Source organism: Microtus pennsylvanicus, chromosome 11 (genome assembly GCF_037038515.1).
Source record: "Microtus pennsylvanicus isolate mMicPen1 chromosome 11, mMicPen1.hap1, whole genome shotgun sequence".
Classification (NCBI taxonomy): domain Eukaryota; kingdom Metazoa; phylum Chordata; class Mammalia; order Rodentia; family Cricetidae; genus Microtus; species Microtus pennsylvanicus.
The window spans coordinates 21,759,933-21,782,960 of NC_134589.1; the positions used below are offsets into that span (position 1 = coordinate 21,759,933).

General features: G+C 43.4%; 1 protein-coding gene across 1 annotated transcript in view; it reads left to right on the forward strand.

Moving 5' to 3' along the window:
* The window catches only part of Dnajc7 (DnaJ heat shock protein family (Hsp40) member C7), a 37,784-nt gene that overhangs the window by 4,370 nt on the left and 10,386 nt on the right, over positions 1 to 23,028 (forward strand). The window contains exons 2-5 of the mRNA XM_075990746.1: positions 15,248 to 15,336; positions 17,302 to 17,426; positions 17,732 to 17,845; positions 19,958 to 20,032. Of these exons, the coding sequence (XP_075846861.1) occupies positions 15,248 to 15,336; positions 17,302 to 17,426; positions 17,732 to 17,845; positions 19,958 to 20,032 (403 nt within the window). The remainder of the gene's footprint in view (positions 1 to 15,247; positions 15,337 to 17,301; positions 17,427 to 17,731; positions 17,846 to 19,957; positions 20,033 to 23,028) is intronic.

Below are 23,028 nucleotides of genomic sequence, written 5' to 3' on the forward strand. Positions count from 1 at the left end.
AATGAGAACACTTTGGAGGCCAGAGGAAAACTTGTGGGAATTGATTCTCTGCCATTTGGGTTCCAGGGATTGAACTCAGGTTGTCAGGCCTGGTGGCAAGCACCTTTACACCTGCTGAGCCATTTTACTTGTCCCAAAATTGGTTTTTTTTTTTTTGACTGCCACTTTATAGATTAAGAGTTCAAGTTCAGACATTTCAACAGTTCAACTAACTTAAAGCCTTTGGGGTCCTTGGGAGTTGCTGGCCAATATAACCTTATATTGAGTGCCTGTCGTGAGTTAAAGGTCTCTGAATGCAGGAGCAGCTTAGTCTCTGTAGGTAGCCTTTATTATGACATATTGATGGGTTTCAAGCAGTTCACTAGGAGGAGACATGTCTTTATTTCATTTTGTATCTGCTATGACTGTACATAGAGAACCGGAAGCATCTGGGAGCTATAGATTGGGAGCTAGGACAGCCTTGCTTGCTTCCCTGAGCTGACATTTCTTTTTTTAAAATTTTAATTATTTTATATGTATGAGTGTTTTGCCTGCACGCCATGAAGACCAGAGTGTTGCATCCCGGAACTGTAATTACACATGATTATGAGCCGCTATATGGGTGATATGAATTGAACCCAGGTCTCCTGTAAGACCAATAACTGCTCTAAACCACTGAGCCATCTCTCCAGCCCTAATGATCTGATATTTCCATATGTTTTTGTTTTGTGTGTTTAGGTGCTTTGCCTGTATATATGTCATGTGCCAGGTGTATGTAGTGCCTGTGGAGATCAGAAGAGGGCTATCTCCTAGATCTGGAATTACAGATGATTATGAGCCACTATTTGAGTTCCATTGAACTTTGATCCTTTGGAATAGGAATCTGTGCTCTTAACCACTGAGCCGTCTTGCCAGCCCCTGAGCTAATATTTCTGTATCTGTTCCACAATGCACATAAGAACCATTTTTTTTATTTACTTTGTGTGTGTGCATGTATGAGTGTGAATGTCAGAAGACAATCTGGGAGTCAGTTCTCTCCTTCTACCATATGGATTCTAGGGATCAGACTCAAGATTGTCAGGCTTGGAGGCAAGCTGCTTTACCTGCTGATCCATCTTTTCACAAAAGCCTGCCTCGCTCCCTACCTGCCTCCCTCCCTCCTCTCTCTACCATCCTTCCTTCTTCAACAAGGCCTTGTTAGGTAGCTTTGGCTGGCTTGAGACTTGCTATGTAGACCAAGCAGGCTTCTTTTTTTTTTTTCATGATATTTATTGAGCTCTACATTTTTCTCTGCTCCCCTCCCTGCCTCTTCCCCCTCCCCCCTTCAATCCTCCCCCAAGGTCCCCGTGCTCCCAATTTACTCAGGAGATCTTGCCTTTTTCTACTTTCTACTTCCCATGTAGATTATATCTATGTAAGTCTCTCTTAGTGTCCATATTGTTGTCTAAATTCTCTGGGATTGGGGCTGGAGAGATTTCTCAGCGGTCAGGAGCATTGCCTGCTCTTCCAAAGGTCCTGAGTTCAATTCCCAGCTACCACATGGTGGCTCACAACCATCTGTAATGGGGTCTGGTACCCTCTTCTGGCCTGCAGGCATACACACAGACAGAATATTGTATACATAATAAATAAATATTTAAAAAATAAATAAATAAATAAATTCTCTGGGATTGTGGTTTGTAGGCTGGCTTTCTTTGCTTTATGTTTAAAAACCACTTATGAGTGAGTACATGTGATAACTGTCTTTCTGTGTCTGGGTTACCTCACTCAAAATAATGTTTTCTAGTTCCATCCATTTACCTGCAAAATTCAAGCTGTCATTTTTTTCTGCTGTGCAGTACTCCATTGTGTAAATGTACCACATTTTTTTTTATCCATTCTTTGATCCAGGGGCATTTAGTTTGTTTCCAGGTTCTGGCTATGACAAACAAAGCTGCTGTGAACATGGTTGAGCACATGTCCTTGTGGCATGATTGAGCATCCTTTAGATATATACCCCAAAGTGGTATTACTGGGTCTTGAGGAAGGTTGTTTCCTAATTTTCTGAGAAATTGCCACACTGACATCCAAAGGGGTTGCATTCCCACCAGCAATGCAGAAGTGTTCCCTTTTCCCCACAGCCTCTCCAGCATAAGTTGTCATCAGTGTTTTTGATCTTGGCATTCTTAAAGGTGAAAGATGGAATCTCAGAGTTGTTTTGATTTGCATTTCTCTGATGACTAAGGATGTTGAACATTTCCTTAAGTGTCTCCAAGCAGGCTTCTAACTCACAGAGATCTGCCTGCCTCTGCCTCCTGAGTGCCGGGATTGGAAGAGCCATTCCTATTAGGCTCTTGTTATCTAGGGATCTTAATTCCTTTGGCAATTAGGCATTTATCTTTTATTTCTCTGTCCACATTGCTGAGTCCATACTCCGGGCTTTGCAGTAGTTCTGTTTGTTTACTACAGCTTTTTAAGGCTCTTTGGACTTCATAGCCTTACTTAACCAGAGCTGTTAACCCAATTAACATTAGGAATGTCCACCTTCTCATAGAATTCCAGGGCAAGCAGCTAGACATTTCAGTAAGTCGGGAAGCCAAATGGGAATTTATCTTTGACTTTAAAGTCAAATTAATGAGAAACACTTCAATTTGGTATGCTTTCTGTGTGGCTCAGAGGTAAAGATGTGGAAGATGGAAGAAATGAGTTATGGCTAAGGAAGGGGATAAATTTAGGAATACAGAATCCCGAATACAGCAAATTAGTTGAACCCTGATAAAAACTCATAGAAATTTGTTAAATAGTCATTAGTGGAACAGAGCTAGGATATAGGAAGTCTCTTTTCCTTAATGTAGTTCAGACTCGTATTAAACAGTGTTGAGAAAACAGCAATCTTAGGGAACTATTGGGCCAAGTGAGTGGCAGTTGCTCTAGTGCCTTGTCACTTGCCAACAACAGGAATTCTGATTGGTCTGAAGCCTCACCTTATTGGACATTCCAGCCAATAAGGAGTTAGCTTAGTCCTTGAAGCTAGTTTTTAAAAAGATTGAGTACTGGACAGCTGCCTTTGGTCTGGACAGCTGCCTTTGGTTTCTTTCTCTAGGACTTTAGAAGACTAGAGAGCGATGATTGGCTGCTGCTTAGGTGCCTTGTCACCTGATACAAAGTCCTGTTGAGAATCCTTTTGTAGACCCCTCTTTCACTAATGTTCACTCCTCATTCTCCAGTGTTGAATGATGTGGAAGTTACGTAGAAGACGGTCCAGGTATTCTTTGAAGCTGTGTTTCATCATTAGGAACAGGGTTCGGAGTGGTTTTTCCAGGGGCCATTCTTTCTACTGGTGTGACAGTTGCTTTCTCACCCCCAACCAGACAGAAACCATAGTTCTTATTTTATACCATGGTGGGCAGAAGTGTGCGTAGTTGGGCTTTTGAGAAGAGTGGTGTGTGATGGGTGTGACTTTTCCAGTTTTGTTTTAAGACCTGATTGATTAGTGTGTGACGGGTGAGGAAGCTAGGTTATTAGATACACAGTGTTGACCATCTCTTCTGAAGCTGTGTTACTTTGGAGGACAAGCAGGACTCTGCTGTATTTTCTGCCTGAAAGTTTCTGCCTGGGCAGTTTGACAAGAGACAGTTTTAGCCACCTGTTAAATTGAGGACCCAAGAGTACCACTGGTGCGTCCATACTGCCCTCTAGTTTCCATTTCTACCTTCCATCTCCCCCCAACAATCAGGAAACGTGTGTGTGTGTGTGTGTACACGTGCACATGTGTGCATGCGCACCTGCGTGGAGATCAGAAGACAACATGTGGCAGTCAGTTCTCTCCTTCCACTGTGAGTTTGGCAATAGAGCTCAGGTTCTCAGGTTAGGCAGCACTGTCTTTACTTGCTGGCCATCTTGCCAGCCCTGAAAGCAGGCTTTTAATTGTAGTTCCTTAGCTCTAGATTGTTGAGGGATGCCACTGTCTCTGTCAGGATGAAAGGTGTTGCCAGAGCTGTTAGGGTTGAGCCTGGACCCTGGCAATGCTATAGCTAAGCTCATCCACCATCTTCAGGAGGCCAGTTAAAAAGACAAGTCAGAGTGATTTATTCAGTGTGGCTGTATGAGGAAGAGGAACAAATAAGGAAGTTCAAAGACCTCCTCCCCCCTAGTCCATCAGGTCCTGATCTGAGGTTTAAGTTTATATGGAGGGCAAGAGGTGTGCAAAACTAAGTGTCCTGATTAAGGCATGGTCTTTCCCAAGGGCACCAATCTCTCCTAACAAAGCAGTCTGACCTCTGAGAGACAAGTTCCTCTCTGGCGGCTGGCACTAGGCCACAGCCTATTCCTTTCCACGGCTTAAGATACATGGGGTATTCCAATCCACAGAACCATGTGTCGCCAAATAAGCCTGATAGCCAAAAGTAGGTGCTCGGGTATCTCTTTAGAGTGTCCTTGCTCCTTCAAAGATGTCTGCATTGTCATATAAAGGAGAACCAAAAGATGGAGCATGGGTTTGGGGATATGTTGTCAACATCATGCTCAGGCTAGCACTGAAAAGCCAATGACGTGTTCTTTCAGAGAGGCTCATTACCTTATAGTCTGGTCCCCTCTTCCCAGGGGTAAGTACAGGATAAGTAAATGCCAGAACACTGATGCCTGTTACTTGAGACACGAAAGTCACAGTTGAGGTAGCTGTTGCTGTGACTGTTGTTATGCCTGCAGTGATGGGTGCTGTTCAGATTGGGATTGGACTCATTAGTGCATCACAACCCAGCTTCCCCAAAGACAAGGCCAGCACATGAGCGCCTGGTGTCCTTCCCTGCTCCAGCAGTAGAGAGTGCTGCTGGCTTTGCAGATTCACCCACAGCTCCCCTTAGTGCTCTTGCCCTCTGCTTCTGCCCCTGTTAGGTTTCCCTGGAATGTCCAGAGTACATTTTGACTTCTCCAGTAAGGAATTCATCTTTGTTTTCCACCTTTTCTCTTTTTGGGAGTAAGAGATTATTTTTGAGATTTTGTTTTGTTTTTTAATTAAGGTAGTTTTTTCTTTTTTTTCAATTTTTTCGAGACAGGGTTTCTTGGTGTAGCCTTGGAGCCTGTCCTGGCACTAGCTCTGTAGACCAGGCTGAGCTTTGAACTCACAGAGATCCTCCTGCATTTCCCTCCCCTGTGCTAGGATTAAAGGTGTAAGCCACTACTGCCTGACCTAATTAAGGTAGATTTTTAAAAAATATATTTTTAGTGCATAGATGTTTTGCCTGCATGTACGTCTGTATGAGGGTGTTGGATCCCCTAGAATTGGAGTTACAGACAGCTGTGAGCCTCCATGTGGGTGCTGGGAATTGAATCTGGGTTCTCTTGGAAGAGCAACCAGTGTTTCTAACCACTGAGCCATCTCTCCAACCCCGAGTTTTTATTTTTACTTTTTTGAGACAGCATTGCACACCATAGCCCAGGCTGGCCTTGAACTCTGTAGTAGTAATCTGCTTCAGCTTCCTAAGTGCTGGGATTCTGGGCATAAACCATGTCTAGCTGGGTTTTAGTTGTGCTTTAAAGTGAGAATGGGGTTGCTGATGAGTCTTTCCAGCTTCCCACACAGGCAGTTGCCTGACACCTAAGTCCACCCAGCGCATCGCAACTGAACCTGGAAACAATGTTTATTTCAAACACAGGGGTTAATTCTGTGGGACTGAGAAGAAAGCACAATAAAGGACCTTGGGATGGGGCTGTGCATATTGGGGGAGGTAAAAGGAAAGCAGACACTGCAGGGTGAAGGGAACTGGGTCGCAGTGGCTTTGCAGTGACCAGAGCGCCCCTTGTCTCTAGCTGGTTAGAGAGCAGCCGGCACACAGGGCCTCAGAGACTCTCCAGTGTTTGCAAACTTTTCACAAGTCATATGGCTTTCACTTACTGAAATTCTTCTTCCCCTTCGGTTTTTCCAGACAGGGTTTCTCTATGTAGCTCTAGAGCCTGTCCTGGTACTTGCCCTGTAGACCAGGCTGGCCTCGAACTCACAGAGATCCACCTGCTTCTGCCCCCCTAGTACTGGGATTAAAGGCGTGTGCCACCACCGCCCAGCTCTGAAGTTTTTATTTGTAGATCAGAATTTATTTAATTTTAGTATCTTTTAGAGAAATGGAGTGACTTACTTGTTGGCAGGGTAGGATAGACATGAGGCTGTTAGGCTCTTTTTACTCTAGTCTCATGAAGGTCAGAGAGAGTACAACATGAAACAGGCCTTGTGACATGCCATTGGGGACAAGAGGTCTGGGGAAGGGGGAGGAGGAAAGAATTTCTACTCTGAGACTGGCCAAGATCTCTTAAATTCTGTAGGGTAGGGTGGAGGACATTTCTAAGTCAACAGGCAGCTAGTAAATTTGACTGAAGAAGTGAGGTGCCACAGTCTAGAGCAAGGTCTATGTAGAGACAGTGAACATGGAAGAAACACGTGGGGAGTCCTGATGTCCAGGCATATACGTGCTGCAGCCCTGGCAACCAGGAGGAGAAAAATACAGTGAAATAGTCTCTAAAATCAAAGCCTTTTTCTGAACACTCCTCTGCTCTACGAAAATTAGAGCATTTTGTCCTCGGTTGTAATTTTAGCAAAATTGGAATTTTTTTCTGCTTAAGAATGTTACCTGAGGGTCTGGAGAGATGACTCAGTGGTTAAGAGCACCGACTGCTCTTCCAGAGGACCCGGGTTCAATTCCCAGCACCCACATGGCAGCTCACAACTGTCTGAAGATTCAGTAGCAAGATAGATAGCTGTCGCAAAAAAAGGAAACAAAAGTAACAAAAATCTCTAAAGCTGCCAAGAGGTGGGGGAGAGCAAGAGGGGCAGTCATGCCTTTTCAGTTAAGGGCCAAAAAAGCCAGCAAGTGTGGCAGTGCATGAGGGCAAGCAGCTGCATTGTGCTGGGTGGAAGGGTCTTTGAGTCCAAAGTGCGAGGGCGGGCGTTCTTGGCCAGTATCCAAAGGAGAGAGAAAAGGGAAGGGAAAGTTACATTTTTAAAGTTAGCATGCAGAAAAGCAGGCAGGCTCAGAAGTGAAGAAAGATCCCAAGTGCCCTGGGAGAGGGCCTCCTGTAGGTTTTTTTTATAAGTACCCTGTTTAAATTAGGGGCCTCGTGTTCAGCCATCTTTTTCGCTTGTGAAAGTGCTGAGGAGCAGTCTCTTGGCAGACCCTGTTGGATTAACTCTTAAGGGAAGGGATAGCAGTGTAATGTAGGAATGTAGAATGTCACATCTTAGCTGGTCATTGGTGGTGCACACCTTTAATCCCAGCCCTCAGGAGGCAGAAGCAGGTGGATCGAAGCCCTAATAACTTGACATTTTCATATGATATTTTAATTTTTAAGGAGAGGCAAAGCTGATAATGAGGGAGAGGGCCCATCTTCAATCACCTTTAAGTTTGCTAATGTCTGTTTAGCTACTAACAAGAATAGAAAATATACCAAGAAATGCAAAACAAACAGGTTAAAAAACCTTGGGATCCCATCTCACTCAGACTATTGTATCTCTCTTGATCTAAATTATTTTTAATACTATTGGGAAAGTTCAATTTGATTAAAAAACGTTTGTCCTGGTTTCCTTTGCTGGGATAAACACCTGAGCAAAAGCGACTTGGAAAGGGAAGAGATTATTTTGTCTTATAACTGCCACTGAGGAAAGTCAGGGCAGACACTGGAGCAGAACCAGAGGAGTGCTGCTTACTGGCTTGCTCAGCTTGTTTTTTAATAAAACCAAGGCCACCTTCCCAGCAGTGGCAGCACTCTGAGACTTGCCAACAGGACCATCTTCTGAAGGCATTTTCTCAATTAAGGTTGCATCTTCCCAGATGGCCCTAGCTTGTGTCAGGGTGACAGAAACACACACACACACTGACCAGTGCAGTGCTCTAGGCAAACCCTCGGAGGAGAAGCGGTGCTGCAGCTGTTGTCGTGCAGAAACCTAATGCTCTCCTGGCTGCAGATCCGCACAGCAGCTTTCATGCAATGGCTGAAGCAGGTTTTTGGGCTTTTTCCTTCCTTCCTCCCCGCAGGTGGTGGGAGTGGGGGTGTCTTACCCCTAGGGGCTGGAGAGATGGCTCAGTGTTTAAAAAGCATTGACTGCTCTTCTAGAGGTCTCAGGTTAAATTCCCAGCACCCAGTTGGCAGCCCACAGCTGTCTGTAACTCCAGTTCCAGGGGATTGGAACCCTCTTCTGCCTCTGAGGGCACCAAGCATACAAGTGATACAGAGATTAAAAAGTATTAATTTTGAAAGACTTTCACTCACTGAGAAAAAGTATTAATTTTAAAAGACTTTTATTCGCTGGGCCGTGGTGTTGCATGCCTTTAATCCCAGCACTCTGGAGGTAGAGGCAGGTGGGTCTCTGTGAGTTCGAGGCCAGCCTGGTCTACAAGAGCTAGTTCCAGAACAGGCTCCACAGCTACAGAGAAACCCTGTCTCAAAAAAAGTGGGGGAACCTGTTAATCCTGGGTGTGTATAAACATTTTTGTATGTGTACACACTCTAGCACACATGAAAGTCAGAGGATAATTTTGGGGAGTCAGTTTTCTCTTTTTCCCCATATGGGTCCCAGGCTTGGTGGTAAGTGCCTTTACCCCTGACCTACTCTGCCAGCCTAAGGAGGTTTTTTTAATTTTTATTTATTTATTATGTATACAATATTATGTCTGTGTTTATGCCTGCGGGCCAGAAGAGGGCACCAGACCCCATTACAGATGGTTGTGAGCCACCATGTGGTTGCTGGGAATTGAACTCAGGACCTTTGGAAGAGCAGGCAATGCTCTTAACCTCTGTGCCATCTTCTCTAGCCCCTAAGGAGGTTTTTAAAAATTGCTGTCTAGCATCTGACAGAGGCTAACTGAAGTTTCTGAATGCCGCTTTAATTGCTAAAAAGTTAACTAGTTGGCTTAAGGTAGAAACTTGCTTAAGTGTTTATCTTGGAGGTATTTAGAAAGGAAATGGACATTTTTATAGGTCATCTAAGTTTAGGATACCTTGCAGTGTCAACTATGTTTTAATGTATTTTTAATTTACTGAGCTGTAAATGTGCAAAGTTGGCTGGTGATCATTTGATCACGTGATCCTGTTAAGACCAAATGATTCTGTGGCAGTGCTTGTGGTAGTGATTAGAGCAACAATGAACAGAAGATTCAGAGAGAGTGTACCTGCAGGCTCGGACACGGGTGTTAGCGTGCGTGGTGTGTAAGAGCAGGATTTCAAGGCTGCAGTTTGCTTTTTCTTTTTTTTTTTAAAGCTTTATTTATTTATTGTGAATACAGTATTCTACCTACATGCATGACTGCAGGCCAGAAGAGGGCACCAGATCTCATTACAGATGGTTGTGAGCCACCATGTGGTTGCTGGGAATTGAACTTGACCTTTGGAAGAACAGGCAGTGAGTGCTCTTATCCACTGAGCCATCTCTCCAGCCCAAGGCTGCCGTTTTCTGACTGGTGGAAAAAACGTTTGAAAACAGCAGTGCATACCAAGAGAATACTGTGTTCTGCTGTGTGCCTTTGTCAGGAAGGGTGCTCATCTGTGGATGACATTTGAATGTATGCAAAAAGAACAAGTTTTTTTTGGGGGGGGGGTTGTGGTTTTTTGTTTGTTTTTTGTTTTTTTAGAATCTGTTTGCAGCCAGACATGGTGGCACAGGTCTCTAATCCCAGCACTGGGGAAGCAAAGTCAGATGGAGTTTGGAGCTAGCCTGGTCTACATATCAAGTTTTAGGCCAACCAGTGCTACATAGTGAAACCCTATCTCAAAGCGGGGGGGGGGGGTGACTTTGTGTGTGTGTGTGTGTGTGTAGCATCAGTATGGAAGTCACAGGACACCCTTAGGAATTGCTTCTCTCCTCCTATCCTGGGGGCCCCATGGATTGAACTTGGTAGTTAATCTTGGTGGTAAGCATTTTTACCCATGAGCCATCTTACTGACCTGAGTTTTTTTTTTAATTGTCCTGTAGTCATTTTTGCAAGAATTGGTCATTAGTGATTCCAGTCAGAATTATTCCCAGCATCTTTGTTGAATCCAAGCTGCTGTGCTTATGATGTTTGGAGTTGACCCAAAGATTGGGTGGGGAATTAGATAAGCTAATCTTACATAATCAGGCCTAGTGTGCAAGCCTATAATCTCAAACTATTTGAGTGGTTGAGTTGGGAGTTAAGACCTAGCTTGAGCTGAGCTACAGTGAGTTCAAGGCCAACCTTGTGAAACCTAGTGAGATCCTGACTCTAACAAGTATATTTTTGTTCCCAGTAAAAAAAATAAAGCATTTTGTGGTTGTTATATGATTACATGGATTGAAATACTATGCTGTACCCCATAAATATATAATTATGTCAGAAAAAAGTAAAATGTTTAAAAAGTAAAAATTTTAAAGACAAACCAAACAAAACAAAAAATCAAAATTATAGGCTGGGTTAGGGATCCACTTGAAGTCTTGAGTTAAGTCCTCAGCACAAATGAAGCTGAGGGCAGTGGCACTTGTCTGTAAACCTTCAGTTTGGGAGGTTGAGGTGGGAGGACCAAAGGGTCGGGGTCATTCTTGGCTTTGTAGTGAATTGAGGTCAGCCTGGGCAAAACCAGTTAAAGCAAATGAAAACAACAAACCTACTATGAAGGCTTCTAGAAGTTAGGAGACCAAAGCAGTCACTGTGGTACAGCACTGCAGTATATCACTACCCTGGGTCACTGTATCACTGCGTACGTCACTAACTACTGTGCATCACTCCCATGCATCACTGTGGTACATCACTGCGGTATATCACTGCATTTCTGCTGTACATCATTGTTGCTTCCTCATCTGGAAGTGGAAAGATGGCTGCAGCATTGCTTTAGAAGGCCTGTGCACATCTTGACTGGAGCTGTCTGAGAGTATGAAAATCACAAGAGATGTATATAGTTGTTAATAATACCATCAGGCCAGTTCTAGATATGGATATTTTGGTTTAGTATTTTAAGGTTTGGTCTGAATTTAATTTGGGGGTTTTAGTTGTTTTCGTTTGTCTTTTTGAGCCAAGATCTAGATAGCCCTGACTGGCTGGAACTTCCTCTGCGTAGACCAGGTTAACCTCAAACTCACAGAGATCCACATCTTTGTCTCCTGAGTGTTGCAAATTTTTGTGCCCACAGAAAATAATCTCAACTCTTCCTTTCTCAGCACTGATGTTTTAGCAGGTACATATTGAAACTTCATTCAGTTATCAAATGAATTACTAACCCTGGCAGTAGTGACAGGTGCCACCTTCAGATTGCCCTCAGTTCCAGTGTTAACAAGCTCTTCTCCTTTTGACATCTATCTCATCTTTCAGTCACTTTGCTTTAAGGGCAGATTGAACAGCTTCAGCTTTCCTCTAAGGCAGGACTTAAATGATTTAGCTAGCTCTGATTTGTTCCTGGTGCCATCCTGGTGGATTCTAAAGATCCACTTTTTCCTCTCCTGGTCTCAAAGGCTCAGGCCCATTGGTTACAGCTTGTGTGTTTGGGGAAATCCAAAATGAAGTTAGGCTCCATTTGGACACAGGACCTGGATACAAAAAATAAGCATTTGGGCTAAAAGCACCAAGTGTCTAAGTCTCTTGTCTAGGCAGCTGCTAATAAACTGTGTTTCTATGAAAATAAGTCCTTTTTATGAAACTGGGAATAGCTAATTCTGGACTGATGTGCAGTGTGAGGTTAAGACTTGGCAACTTGTCACAACACAATTCTTGTTCTTTCTGCTGTGGGCTGACTCTACATTACTTGCTTTGTTTGCTCTAGAATGGAATCTACTCACCATTTACTAAATTGAAATGCATTTCTTGGGGGAGGCAAAGTCCAGTTCCCTGGGTCTTACATTTTAAAGAGAAAGAAGCCCCACTTTCTCTGTGACTGGTGGTTAGAGATCTTGTTTAGCTTGATTAAATCCAGGTTTCAAACCTGGATTTGGAAAAATCCCTGGGACAGATTTTTCATGACAGCTGTTTTGTCTTAGTTTAAAGAAATGTTTATTTATTGTCCTTGCCTTATTTCCAATAGTACAGATCAATTTTAAAGTGCTTATCAATATCACAGAAGTGAGCATTAGAAAGCTTAGATAGTAACACATGCAGGCTTTGGGGTCTGACAAGCATGGTCACTCTCTGACATTGGACAAGTTACTTAAACTCCAGCAGACTTGAGGTTGTTTTGGGGAGGGTGTGTGGGAACAATGAACCTTACTTGGCTAGTTGTGCATGGAAAGAACCTGGCCAAAATGCCTGTTAGTGTATTCAACTGAAATCGTTTAGGTTTATATTAGAAGCCAGCAGTGCCCTCATGCTCCGTGGGAAAAGCGTTGAGGAAAAACCACCATTCAGGAGCTCTTGTTATTAATAAGCCTTGTGCTGCTGGCTCAGTGGCTGGATGCCTTTGGTCTTCCTCAAAGATCTGGCTATTTATTCTTAATCTCTACTGACTGAAAAAGCTAGATTTGAGATAGGTCAGTATCTACTCCAGAGTTTACTCCATTTCTTCAGAGTGTTTTTTCTTAGCTTCTGGAATCCAGTTCAGGGAAAGCCCTTGAAATCTCTTGGCATGTCTGTTGTTAAAACATAGGCTTTTCTTAGAGTTTGTGTAACACTCTGCTTAATTTATGCTTAAAGGAATTTTGTATCTTGCACGGAAAGACTTCAGTTGATTGTCTTACGTCCTGCAAGTGAGGGAGGTCTTTCCTGGGTTCTTTTAATAGCAGATGGCCTTTTTAAAGCATCATGACAGTTGGTATAAAAAGATTTTCAGGCAGATTTCTACCCAGTACAATAAAATCTGTCAACATTAGTAGGTCACCCCATTTTCCTTCTTTCTCTAGCAGTCTTTTCATCTTAGGGGCCTTACCAGGACAGTGTTGAGGAAGTTTGAAAAGGGAGGACAGCTTTGTCAGTTTGTGGTTTAAAATATGTAAGAAATGAAACACGAATCTCTCGCATGCTGTGTCGTAGACTCAAGCTGCAACCTCCTGCTTCATCGCCAGTGTTAAACTGCTGGGGATGTAGCTCAGTGCTTTCCTAGCTCATACAAATCCCTCGGTTTCATCCCCAGTACCAGAAGGGAGAACCAAAAACTGACTTTTGTCTCTCTTTCAGGCAACCCTAAATTGATTTCCCTTTTGCATGTATGGAGAATAGGAAATCTCTAAAAGAAATATGCTTTCATACTTAGTCATGTTACACTAAAGAATCATCTTTATTATTCGAGTTGGGAAATAGGATGTTTTGAAGTACTTTTTTTCTCCCCCTCCAAGACAGGGTCTTAGTATGTATTCCTTACTATATGCTATGTAGACCAGGCTGGTCTCCAAGACACAAAGATCCTCTTACCTCTGCCTCCTGAGTCCTAGGATTAAAGATGTGTACCACCACACCTGCTGCTTAGGGCTACTTTTTTTTTGATTGAGGTTAGTAGTTTGCTCTTTTTTTAAATTATTTTATTTTATTTAAAGTTTTATTTATTTATTATGTATGCAATGTTCTGCCTGTATGTCTGCCTGCAGGCCAGAAGAGGACACCAGATTTTATTACAAATGGTTGTGAGCCACCATATATGGTTGCTGGGAATTGAACTCAGTACCTCTGGAAGAGTAGTCAGTGCTCTTAACCGCTAAACCATCTCTTCAGCCCCAATAATTTTTATTTCATGTGCACTGGTGTTTTGCCTGCATATATGTATGTCTGTGTGAGGGTGTCAGATCCTCTGGAACTGGAGTTACAGACAGTAGTGAGATGCCATGTGGGTGCTGGGATTTGAACCTGGGTCCTCTGGAAGAGCAAGCAGTGTGAGCAAGCAGTGCTTTTAAACTGCTGAGCTATCCATCTTTCCAGCCCCAGTTTGCTCTTCACAAACACTGTTGTGTCTTGACTTGATGAATGGTAAAAAGGGCAGATGCGCATGGTGTGAAGAGAGAACGCTGAGAGAGAAGCACTTCCTCCAGCATTCTGGGTCTCTGCTGTCACTCAGCTCCGTCTTCCATTGTATATACCCATATGCTTTTCACTCCTTTGTCACATGCTTCCCACTGGCCTCCAGTGACAAAGGGGAAACCACTTTTCAGGAGGCTCAATTATTAAGATTCTTAAGGCTGAACTGTTTCATATTGAGAAGTTGGTTGCCCTGAGTGAAATTACCTGAAAATGTTTTTCCTAGAAGTTTGCAAATGTAGACATATTAAAAGTTTGTAAGCCTAGCACTTGGGAGGCTGCGGCAGAATTGCCACAAATTCAAGGATAGTCTAAGCTACATGTAAAGACACTGTCTCAAATTTTCAAACCCAGCCCTTCAGAAACAAAACTAAAGAGGGGCAGTAGTGACATACTGGAAAAGTTCACTGTTGGCTTTCAGCGCCTCACTTACAAAGCATGTGTGTAGTGTGCACAAGGCCCAAGAGGTTTGAGCTTTTAACAGCAGAGAGGAAAAGGAAAATGAGCTGCTTGAGGAAATGTCTCCCGTGGGAGCGGCTGTAGGCTGGAATAGCAAGCGAGATGAAAGACTTATGAAGTTTGTGTTATTGTTACTGTTTTGGTGTTTTTGTATTTTTTTTTGTTAGGATCTATTTTTACTTTATGTATATGAATGTTTTGCATGCAAGTATGGATGTGCACCACTTGTGTTCCTGGTGCTTTCAGAGGTCCAAAGAAGCCATTGGATCCCCTGCAGCTGGAGTTACACATGTAGGTGCTGGAAACTGAACCCAAGTCTTCTGGAAGCAAGAGCAACAACTATTCTTAACTACTATGTCCTCTTTCCAGCCCTGGTTTGGTTTTTTTGAGAGTAGATCTCAGATAATACAGGCTGTCTTCAAAGTTGATGTCACCAGGCTTGGATTTGAAATCCTGATCTCCTAGGAGACTCTGCATCCTAAGTGCTGGGATGGCAGGCTTTTGACACCATGCCTAGCAGGCTTTGTTTTGTTGTATTGTGTTGGGTTTTTGAGACAGTCTCAATCTGTAACCCACGATGGCATGGAACTTACTGTGTAGCTCAGGCTGGCCTCAAATTCAAAGCAGCCGTTCTGTCTGAGCCTCCCCAGATTGAGGAATTTCAGGTGTGAACTCCTGCACCTAACCGAAAGTTCTCTTGATTTGTTTGAATGTCTCTGAATAGAATGTAAATGGGCTGGATTATTTTACTGGGCTCCTTTGTGTCCATTAGCGTGATGGACAGATCTATAAATCACTTTGCGTCATACTAAGTTGAAGCTTGGCTCTAAACCTCAGACTGCTCCTGTGAGGACATAGAGGTCATCCTTGAAGTATAGTAATGTAACTCTTCTTTTCCTTTCCAGGGAAGCGGAATCCTTCAAGGAACAAGGGAATGCATATTATGCTAAGAAGGACTACAACGAGGCTTATAACTACTATACAAAAGCCATAGGTGAGAAGGACCTGGTCATTGCAGTAGATAGATTTATTTGCCGGATGCCGTTGTAAGCACTTTTTGCTTAGTGAGCTGGTGAACTCATGACCTGATCATCTTGGGATCAGTAATTGTTTTCTAGCTGAGATGCCCAACACATACATCTGATTGTTAGTGCTTCCTTCTTCTATCTTAGGAAATGGCCTTTGAGGATAAAATTGAATCTTGTCTCCATGCATTATGACAGCATTTTTTATTTTTTATGAGTTTCATGTAGACCAACATTAAACTTGTTTATAGTTGAAGATGATCTTGAACATACACAGCAAGAGTTCTTGTTTTGTTGTGTCATGTTGAGGTGCTGGGGATGAAATCAAATTGGATGAATCATTGCTCTTCTCCATTTCCACAAATAGAATTTTGGCTGTGACCTTTAGAGAGAGTGTGTCAGCATGGGAAGAGGTTACATGCAGTCCATGGTTTCTACTGTTCTCTACCCCCATTCACCCCTAGCCTATTATTATTATTATTAGTTTTTCAAGACAGGGTTTCTCTGTAGCTTTGGAGCCTGTTCTGGAGCTAGCACTTGTAGACCAGGCTAGCCTTGAACTCACAGAGGTGCTGGGATTAAAGGCATGCCCTACCAACGCCCAGCTTAATGTTTTATTTTTTGAAATGGGGTCCCTGTATTTACTCCGGGCTAGCTCAGAACTGGCAGAAATCTTCCTGCTTTGGCCCCCCATTCTCAGTTCCCCTCAACATGTTTATATTTGATTCTCTTGATCTAGGTCTCTTATCCCCATCCCCCCCTTTTTTGGTGTGTTGTGCGTGTGTGCGTGAGCATGTATAGGCCAAGGTTGATGTGGGGAGCATCCTCAATTGCTGTTCCATGTTATTCATGGAGGCAGAGTCTCAATCAAATCTAGAGCTAGTTGATAGTCTCGATGGCTAATTTTCTCAGAGGGTCCCCTATCTCTGCCCTTTGAGGTTGGAGTTACCAGCAGGTCACTCAGCATTTACTTGGGTTTTAGAGATCTTTTTTTTTTAATTTATTTATTTATTATATATATAATATTCTGCCTGAATGTATCTCTGTGGGCCAGAAGAGGGCACCAGATCTCATTACAGATAGTTGTGAGCTACCATGTGGTTGCTGGGAATCGAACTCAGGACCTTTGGAAGAACAGCCACTGCTCTTATCCTCTGAACCATCTCGCCAGCCCCAGGTTCTGGAGATCTTGATGCTGATTCTCACACTGTATGACAAGTATAACTATTGAGACAGCTCTCCAGGCCTCCCGTGAAATAGTTCTGTAAGAGATGGCCCTGTAGTTTTAAATCACCGTGTGCTGAGTTTTTTGTTTTGTTTGTCTGAGGCAGGGCCTCACTATGTGTAGCCTTGGCTGTCTTGGAACTGGCTACATTGACCAGGCTGGTCTTAAACTTAATCTTCTACTTCTGTGTCTAGAGTGCTGGGATTAAAGATGTAAACCACCATACCCAGCTGAACTTTTTTTTTGCATGAATATTTTTATTTATTTATTTTTTTTTATTTTTTTTATTTTTTTGGTTTTTCGAGACAGGGTTTCTCTGTGGTTTTGGAGCCTTTCCTGGAACTAGGTCTTGTAGACCAGGCTGGTCTCGAACTCACAGAGATCCACCTGCCTCTGCCTCCCGAGTGCTGGGATTAAAGGCGTGCGCCACCACCGCCCGGCTATATTTTTATATTTTTAAATTTTTTGTGTACTGAATGCTTTGTATGTATGCTTGTGTACTGCGTATGTACATGGCACCCAGAAAAATCAGAAGAGGGTATCATATCAGATCCCTTGGAACTGGCATTGCAGATGCTTGTGAGCCCACCATAAAGGTGCTGGGAATCAAATCTGAGTTCTCTGTAAAAGCAATAAGTGTTCTTATTCACTGAGTCATCTCTGTAGCCCTCTGTGCTGAACTCTTTGTGTTCTGTTACTTTTCCTGTAGATATGTGTCCTAAAAATGCCAGCTATTATGGTAATCGAGCGGCTACACTGATGATGCTTGGGCGGTTCCGGGAAGCTCTTGGGGACGCACAGCAGTCAGTGAGATTGGATGACAGTTTTGTCCGGGTATGTAATGTGTCTACAGTTCTGTTCTTCTAGCCCAGGGTTTTCAGTCCTGCAGATCATTCTCTGGGGTACTGTTCTAATCAGTGCAGATGATATTGTACAGTAGTATCTCTGCCCTGTAGCTGCTAATCATCAGGAACACTTCCTCTTTTCATTCGGACAGCCACAATTCCTGACTGTGACCGCTGTCCACCGAACCACCACCCTACCTTTCACCGTGTGTTGATTTGCAGAGCATTTGTTGTTGGATTTGATATGGCTCTGCAGTCATATTCCTTTCCTTCCCTTTGTGCTCTTTCTTTTAGGGACACCTCCGAGAAGGCAAATGCCACCTCTCACTGGGGAATGCAATGGCAGCATGTCGCAGTTTCCAAAGAGCCCTAGAACTGGATCATAAAAATGCCCAGGCACAACAGGAGGTGGGTCTGATCTGCTAGTGTGAGAGGTGGCGGTGCGGTGCCTCTGGAAGGAATAGTGGCCCAAAAGGCAGGACTAATGGTCCCCCTTCACCAGCAGCAACTTAGCTGACTTTAGGCAAATGCCATAGTCTCTGGGACTCTGTTTCCTTAACTGTTGAATGGGGTGTGAGTCTGTAAAAAGTGGAAGGTTTCTGAGATGACAGAGTGAATAGCCGATGCTTCAAGGAACTAAGTTGAGTAAAGTTAAAGCCTTTGGGTGAATTGAAGCTGGGATGTAGCTCAGGTGTAGAGCACTTGTCTAGCAAATTGTGAGTCCAGATTTTAGATCTTGGTGCTGTCAAAAAGAATTGAAATGTGTTCAGATCTGGCTTAAGTTGGTAGCACACGTCTTTCAGTTCCACCTTCATGCAGTTGGTGCCTGGATGCATTTTAGCAGGCATCTCAGAACTGCCCAGTCTCTAGCATACATTGTCTATTTTTTTTGTGTGACTCATATAGCTCCTGTCTTCCTAACAAAAAGTTCAAATTAGACATAAAGTTTGGGTCTTGCCCTTTCCAGTCTCAGGGCTTGGAATGTAGCTTAGCGGGCAGAGTGCTTGGATAAGGCCTTGGGTTTGATCCCATTTCCAATTAAACCATATGTGGTGGTGCATATTTTGGAATTTCAGCTACATAACATGTTTAAGACTAGTCCAGGCTACATGAGCCCTTGTCTCAAACAAGAGAGTGTCTCCATGTAGCCCAGGCTAACTGGCCTTTTCCTTCTCGGTGCTGGGGAGGATCTTTATTGTCACTAGCAGTTTTAGAAAATGTTTAATTTAGTTCTCATTTTTCTTCCTCCTTTGTGTGTGTGTGTTAGAAATCGGTGGGTTTTTTTTTTTGTGTGTGTGTGTGTTTTGTGTTTTGTTTTAAACCTGTGTGTGTACATGTTCTTGTTTATATGAGAGCAGGCTTGCACTAGCTGTGGCAGTCATGTTGGAGGTCAGAGTTGTTGTCTTAAAGGTGAGCTCTCACCTCCCACCTTGTTTGGAACAGGACCTCCAGTTTTTGTCTTTCTGATGAGGGTCTCACTATGTATCCCTAACTGGCTTGGAACTTGCTCTGTAGACCAGGCTGCCCTATGCCTCTTAAGGGTTGGGTTTAAAAGTGTGGACTACCATGCCCAGAAAGACAGGGTCTCATGTTTGCTTGCTACATACTCCAGGCTAGCTGACACTCCAGCTATTAGAGAGTCTCCTTTTCCCGCCCCTATCTTACCATAGCAACGCTGGGTTTACATATGTATACAGCCATGTCTGGTTTAACATGGGATTTGATCTCAGGTCTTCACACTTGCATGGCAAGTGTTTACACACTGAGTCATCTCTCCAACCTTGTTTTGTTTTTTTAATTTATATATGTATGCCAGTAGAAGCCTTGTGCCTACAGAAGCCAAAAGAGGGCATCAAACCCACTGGAGCTGGAGTTTCAAGTTGTGAGCAGTCCAATATGGGTACTGGAACTGAACTCAGTACTGTGGAAGAGCAAGAAGAGCCCCTAACCACTGAGCCATCTCTCCTGTGTCGTGCTCCATGCCTCCCCCACCTTTAATTGGATTTTTGAGAGAGTCTCCCTGTATCTCAAACTGTCTTAACTCATGGTGTAATACAGACTAACCTCAAACTTGCTATTCTCCTGCCTCAGCCTCCTAGTGCTGGTCTAGACATACACCAGCATGCCTGGTTCTTTGGTGTGACTTTTTTCCCTTCTTTCATTTTTGACACAGGGTTTGACTATGTAACTATCTGTGTAGCTCTGACTGGCCTCACACAGAAATCTCCCTGCCTCTGTGTCTCAAGTGCTGGGGTTAAAGGCATGTACTACTATGCCCAGCTTTAGTGTTGTTGTTGAGACAATCTCACCATGTAGCTCTGGCTATCCTGGAACTCACTAGGTAGACCAGGCTGGCCTCAAACTCAAGAGATCTGCCTGCCTCTGCCTCCCCAGTGCTGGGTTTAAAGGTGTGTGCACCCACACCTTGCCTCAGTGATATTCTTGAAAGAGCAAATACATCAAGGTCTTAGTGAATTTTGTGATTGATTAACCTAAACTACTTTTTTTTTTCTGGTTTAGTTCAAGAACGCCAATGCAGTCATGGAGTATGAGAAAATAGCGGAAATGGATTTTGAAAAACGAGATTTCCGGAAGGTAAAGTAGAAGTGATAGAACCTGCCTCCTCGGTGCTGCTATCCTACAGAAAAGGGTAGCATAGCACATGCCATTTGAATTTGGCTTTTGATTCTTTTTCTCTCTTAAAAGTACTTTTTGTTAAGTTGTTTATTTTCTTAATTATACTTGGCTTTTTGATATAAAGCAAAAATCAGCCTGCTTTTTCCCATTGGTTATGTATGGTGGTATCTAGAAGGAAAAGCCAGTTGGAAATACAGGGGTCGAATAATCTATTTTTATCTGATTGTGAGAGTTAAACTCTTCAGTGGAGTAGATGCTATAAATAAGAGTATGGAGAAGCCCTTGTTTATGTTTTTGGGGAGTATGTGTATGTGTAATCTGTCACCACTACCTTTTTGCAGCAGTCTCCCAGCCTCAGCCTTTCATAGTGCTGGATTGCAGCATGAGCCACCACTCCCTTTTTGATGTTATTTTGGGTCTTGCTCTGTAGTCCAGACTTGCCTGAAACTTGGCAGTCCTCTTGCTGCCACTATACCCAGCTTGGTGTTAGACTTTAATAAATATTATAGTGTCTGGTAGTTTTTGACAGTCGTGTGTTAAAGGGGTTGATGTATCTGAAATAGGGAGCAAGTATGAAAGTTCTAGACTCTTTCTGGATCTTGGCGTTAAGCCTAAAGTATGGGTCCCATTGTTTCTTAGGTGGTAAAGAACTAGCTTTCACTGAAGAACCAAAGCAGGAAGTGGAAGGCCAGCAGACATCAAAAGTCATGATCGGGAGTTTTTTTAGGATCATTTGACAGAGATTTCGGTTCAAGGGAGGGAGATATTGCCTCATATGTAGGCGTTTGCTCAGGGCTCTCCGTAGCAGGAATTGAGTAAATGTTTTGAAGAACAAGTAAGCATTCTTCCTAACCCTCATATTCTGAGGGCCTTAATCAGGAATTAATATGTCTGACTAGCTTGTGCAGCATCCCAATATTCACTTAGTATCATCCTCCTGCTCAGTGACTTTGATAATCATAATGTCTTTGTAGTGTGATTCTTGAGTTTGTTGTGCGTGTGTGTGTTTGGAGAGCAGTTCTAACTACTGTCACGTTTTTTCTGAGGCTCACATAGACAAAAGCTTTGTCTTAAAAAGCAGTCTTTTGGATTTCTTTTCTCTCTTGCCTACTTTGGAGCCAGAATCCTGAATTTGTGACAGAAACCTCTGTTTCTGACATCCCAGCACACACACACACCCACTGTAGCTCATGGTGATGTCACAAATGAAGAATTATGATCCTGGCAGGGGAAACAGATGAACTTGGAAGAAACAAAGATCTTCTTTGCCTGCAGCTGTCCCTACTGGGGACATGGTGGGGGGTAGGAGATGGAGCACTGAGCCTCCAACTGATGCTCCTCACGATGAGCAGAGCTAGCTGTGCATGGAGCGCTGTCCTTGTGAAACCACGGGGTGTGGCTGCTGAAGTGGTGGCTAGCTTTTCCCTCTCCTCCTCATCTTTTTTCTCTTTGAAGAAGTCAGTACCACAGCTCCACCTACGTGATACCTCAGTTGTCATCACTGTCCTTAGAACATCCAGTGACCTCTGCCGTCTTGTCATGGCTGTGTTGGCAGCACAAAACTTCTCAGTGAACAGCTCAGTGTCTCACTATTTACTTCCTTGTTTATGGGTTTTTCTTGTTTGTTTTCAAGATAGGGTTTTTCTGTGTAACCCTGGCTGTTCTAGCGCTAGATCTGTAAACCAGGCTGGCCTTCAACTCACAGAGATCCATTTGCCTCTGTCTCCTGTGTGCTGTGGGGTTAAAGGTGTGAGCCACCACTGCCTGGCTTCTGGCTAACTAGTGACTTAGTTCTGCACTCTAATCTTCAGGCAAGCTTTATTTGTTAGATTACAAACAAAATTTCTCTACTTAGGCCCTGTGGTCTGCCCCCTGTCCACCAGTGCTGGGGTAGTGCTCAGTATCAAGCATGGAGGCAAGAGCCCTCACTGAGCTGTATCTCAGCCCCATGCTATTCATGTCGCTCCCGTTCTCTTGTACCATGTTGTTGTACATACATACATCAAATACAGATTCTCAGTTTTGCTTGCATGAAAGGTAGCGTATTGTTCATATTCTGTACATTTCCCCCCGCTGAGTAGGTCTTGACGTCTTTCCACAGTAGTACATGGAACATTTGTGCATTTCTACTTTAGAGTTACAGAGTCTGCCATTAGAGCAGTCTACGTTGATGAAAGTTATCTTTCCTTGCTTTTAGGATTCATATTCAGTCTTAAGAGATTTCTCCTTTGGCCTGTTATTCTTAGGGAGAATGTGAGTTAGTGAGGATATCCCAGGAATAGCAGCTTAAATAAGAAGTGAAAGCTCAGAGAACAAAGTTGTGAAAGGAAGGAAGGAAGGAAGGAAGGAAGGAAGGAAGGAAGGAAGGAAGGAAGGAAGGAAGGAAGGAAGGAAGGGAGGGAGGAAGGAAGGGAAAGAAAGAAAGAAAGAAAGAAAGAAAGAAAGAAAGAAAGAAAGAAAGAAAGAAAGAAAGAAAGAGAAAGAAAAAGGGGAGTGAATCCATGGAGGCTTATGTGGCCGAAAGTGAACTCACTGCAGAGTTGCTTGGTATGCGTGAGATACTGGGCTGGTGGGAGAAGTCATGTGGCAACCCTTAGGACCCTTGCAGGAGGGCTCTTTCAGTGCAGGAGTTTCTATGCTAAAGTAAATGTAAGATCTTAGGGCCAACCTAATAGTAAGATATGAAACTTGATGGGCATGGTGGCAAACTACTTTAATCCCAGCATGCAGGAGGCAGAAGCAGGCATATCTCTGTGATTTCAAAGCCAGCCTGATCTACTTGGTGAGTTGCAGGGCACCTAGAGCTGGACAAAGAAACTATCTTTTAAGTGTTTTCAAAAATTAATTGATGTGTATAAATGTTTTGCCTCCGTGTATGTCTGTGCACTGTGTGCATACCTAGAACCCTTATAGGCCAGAAGAGAGCATTGGATCCCTTGGGACTAAAATTATAG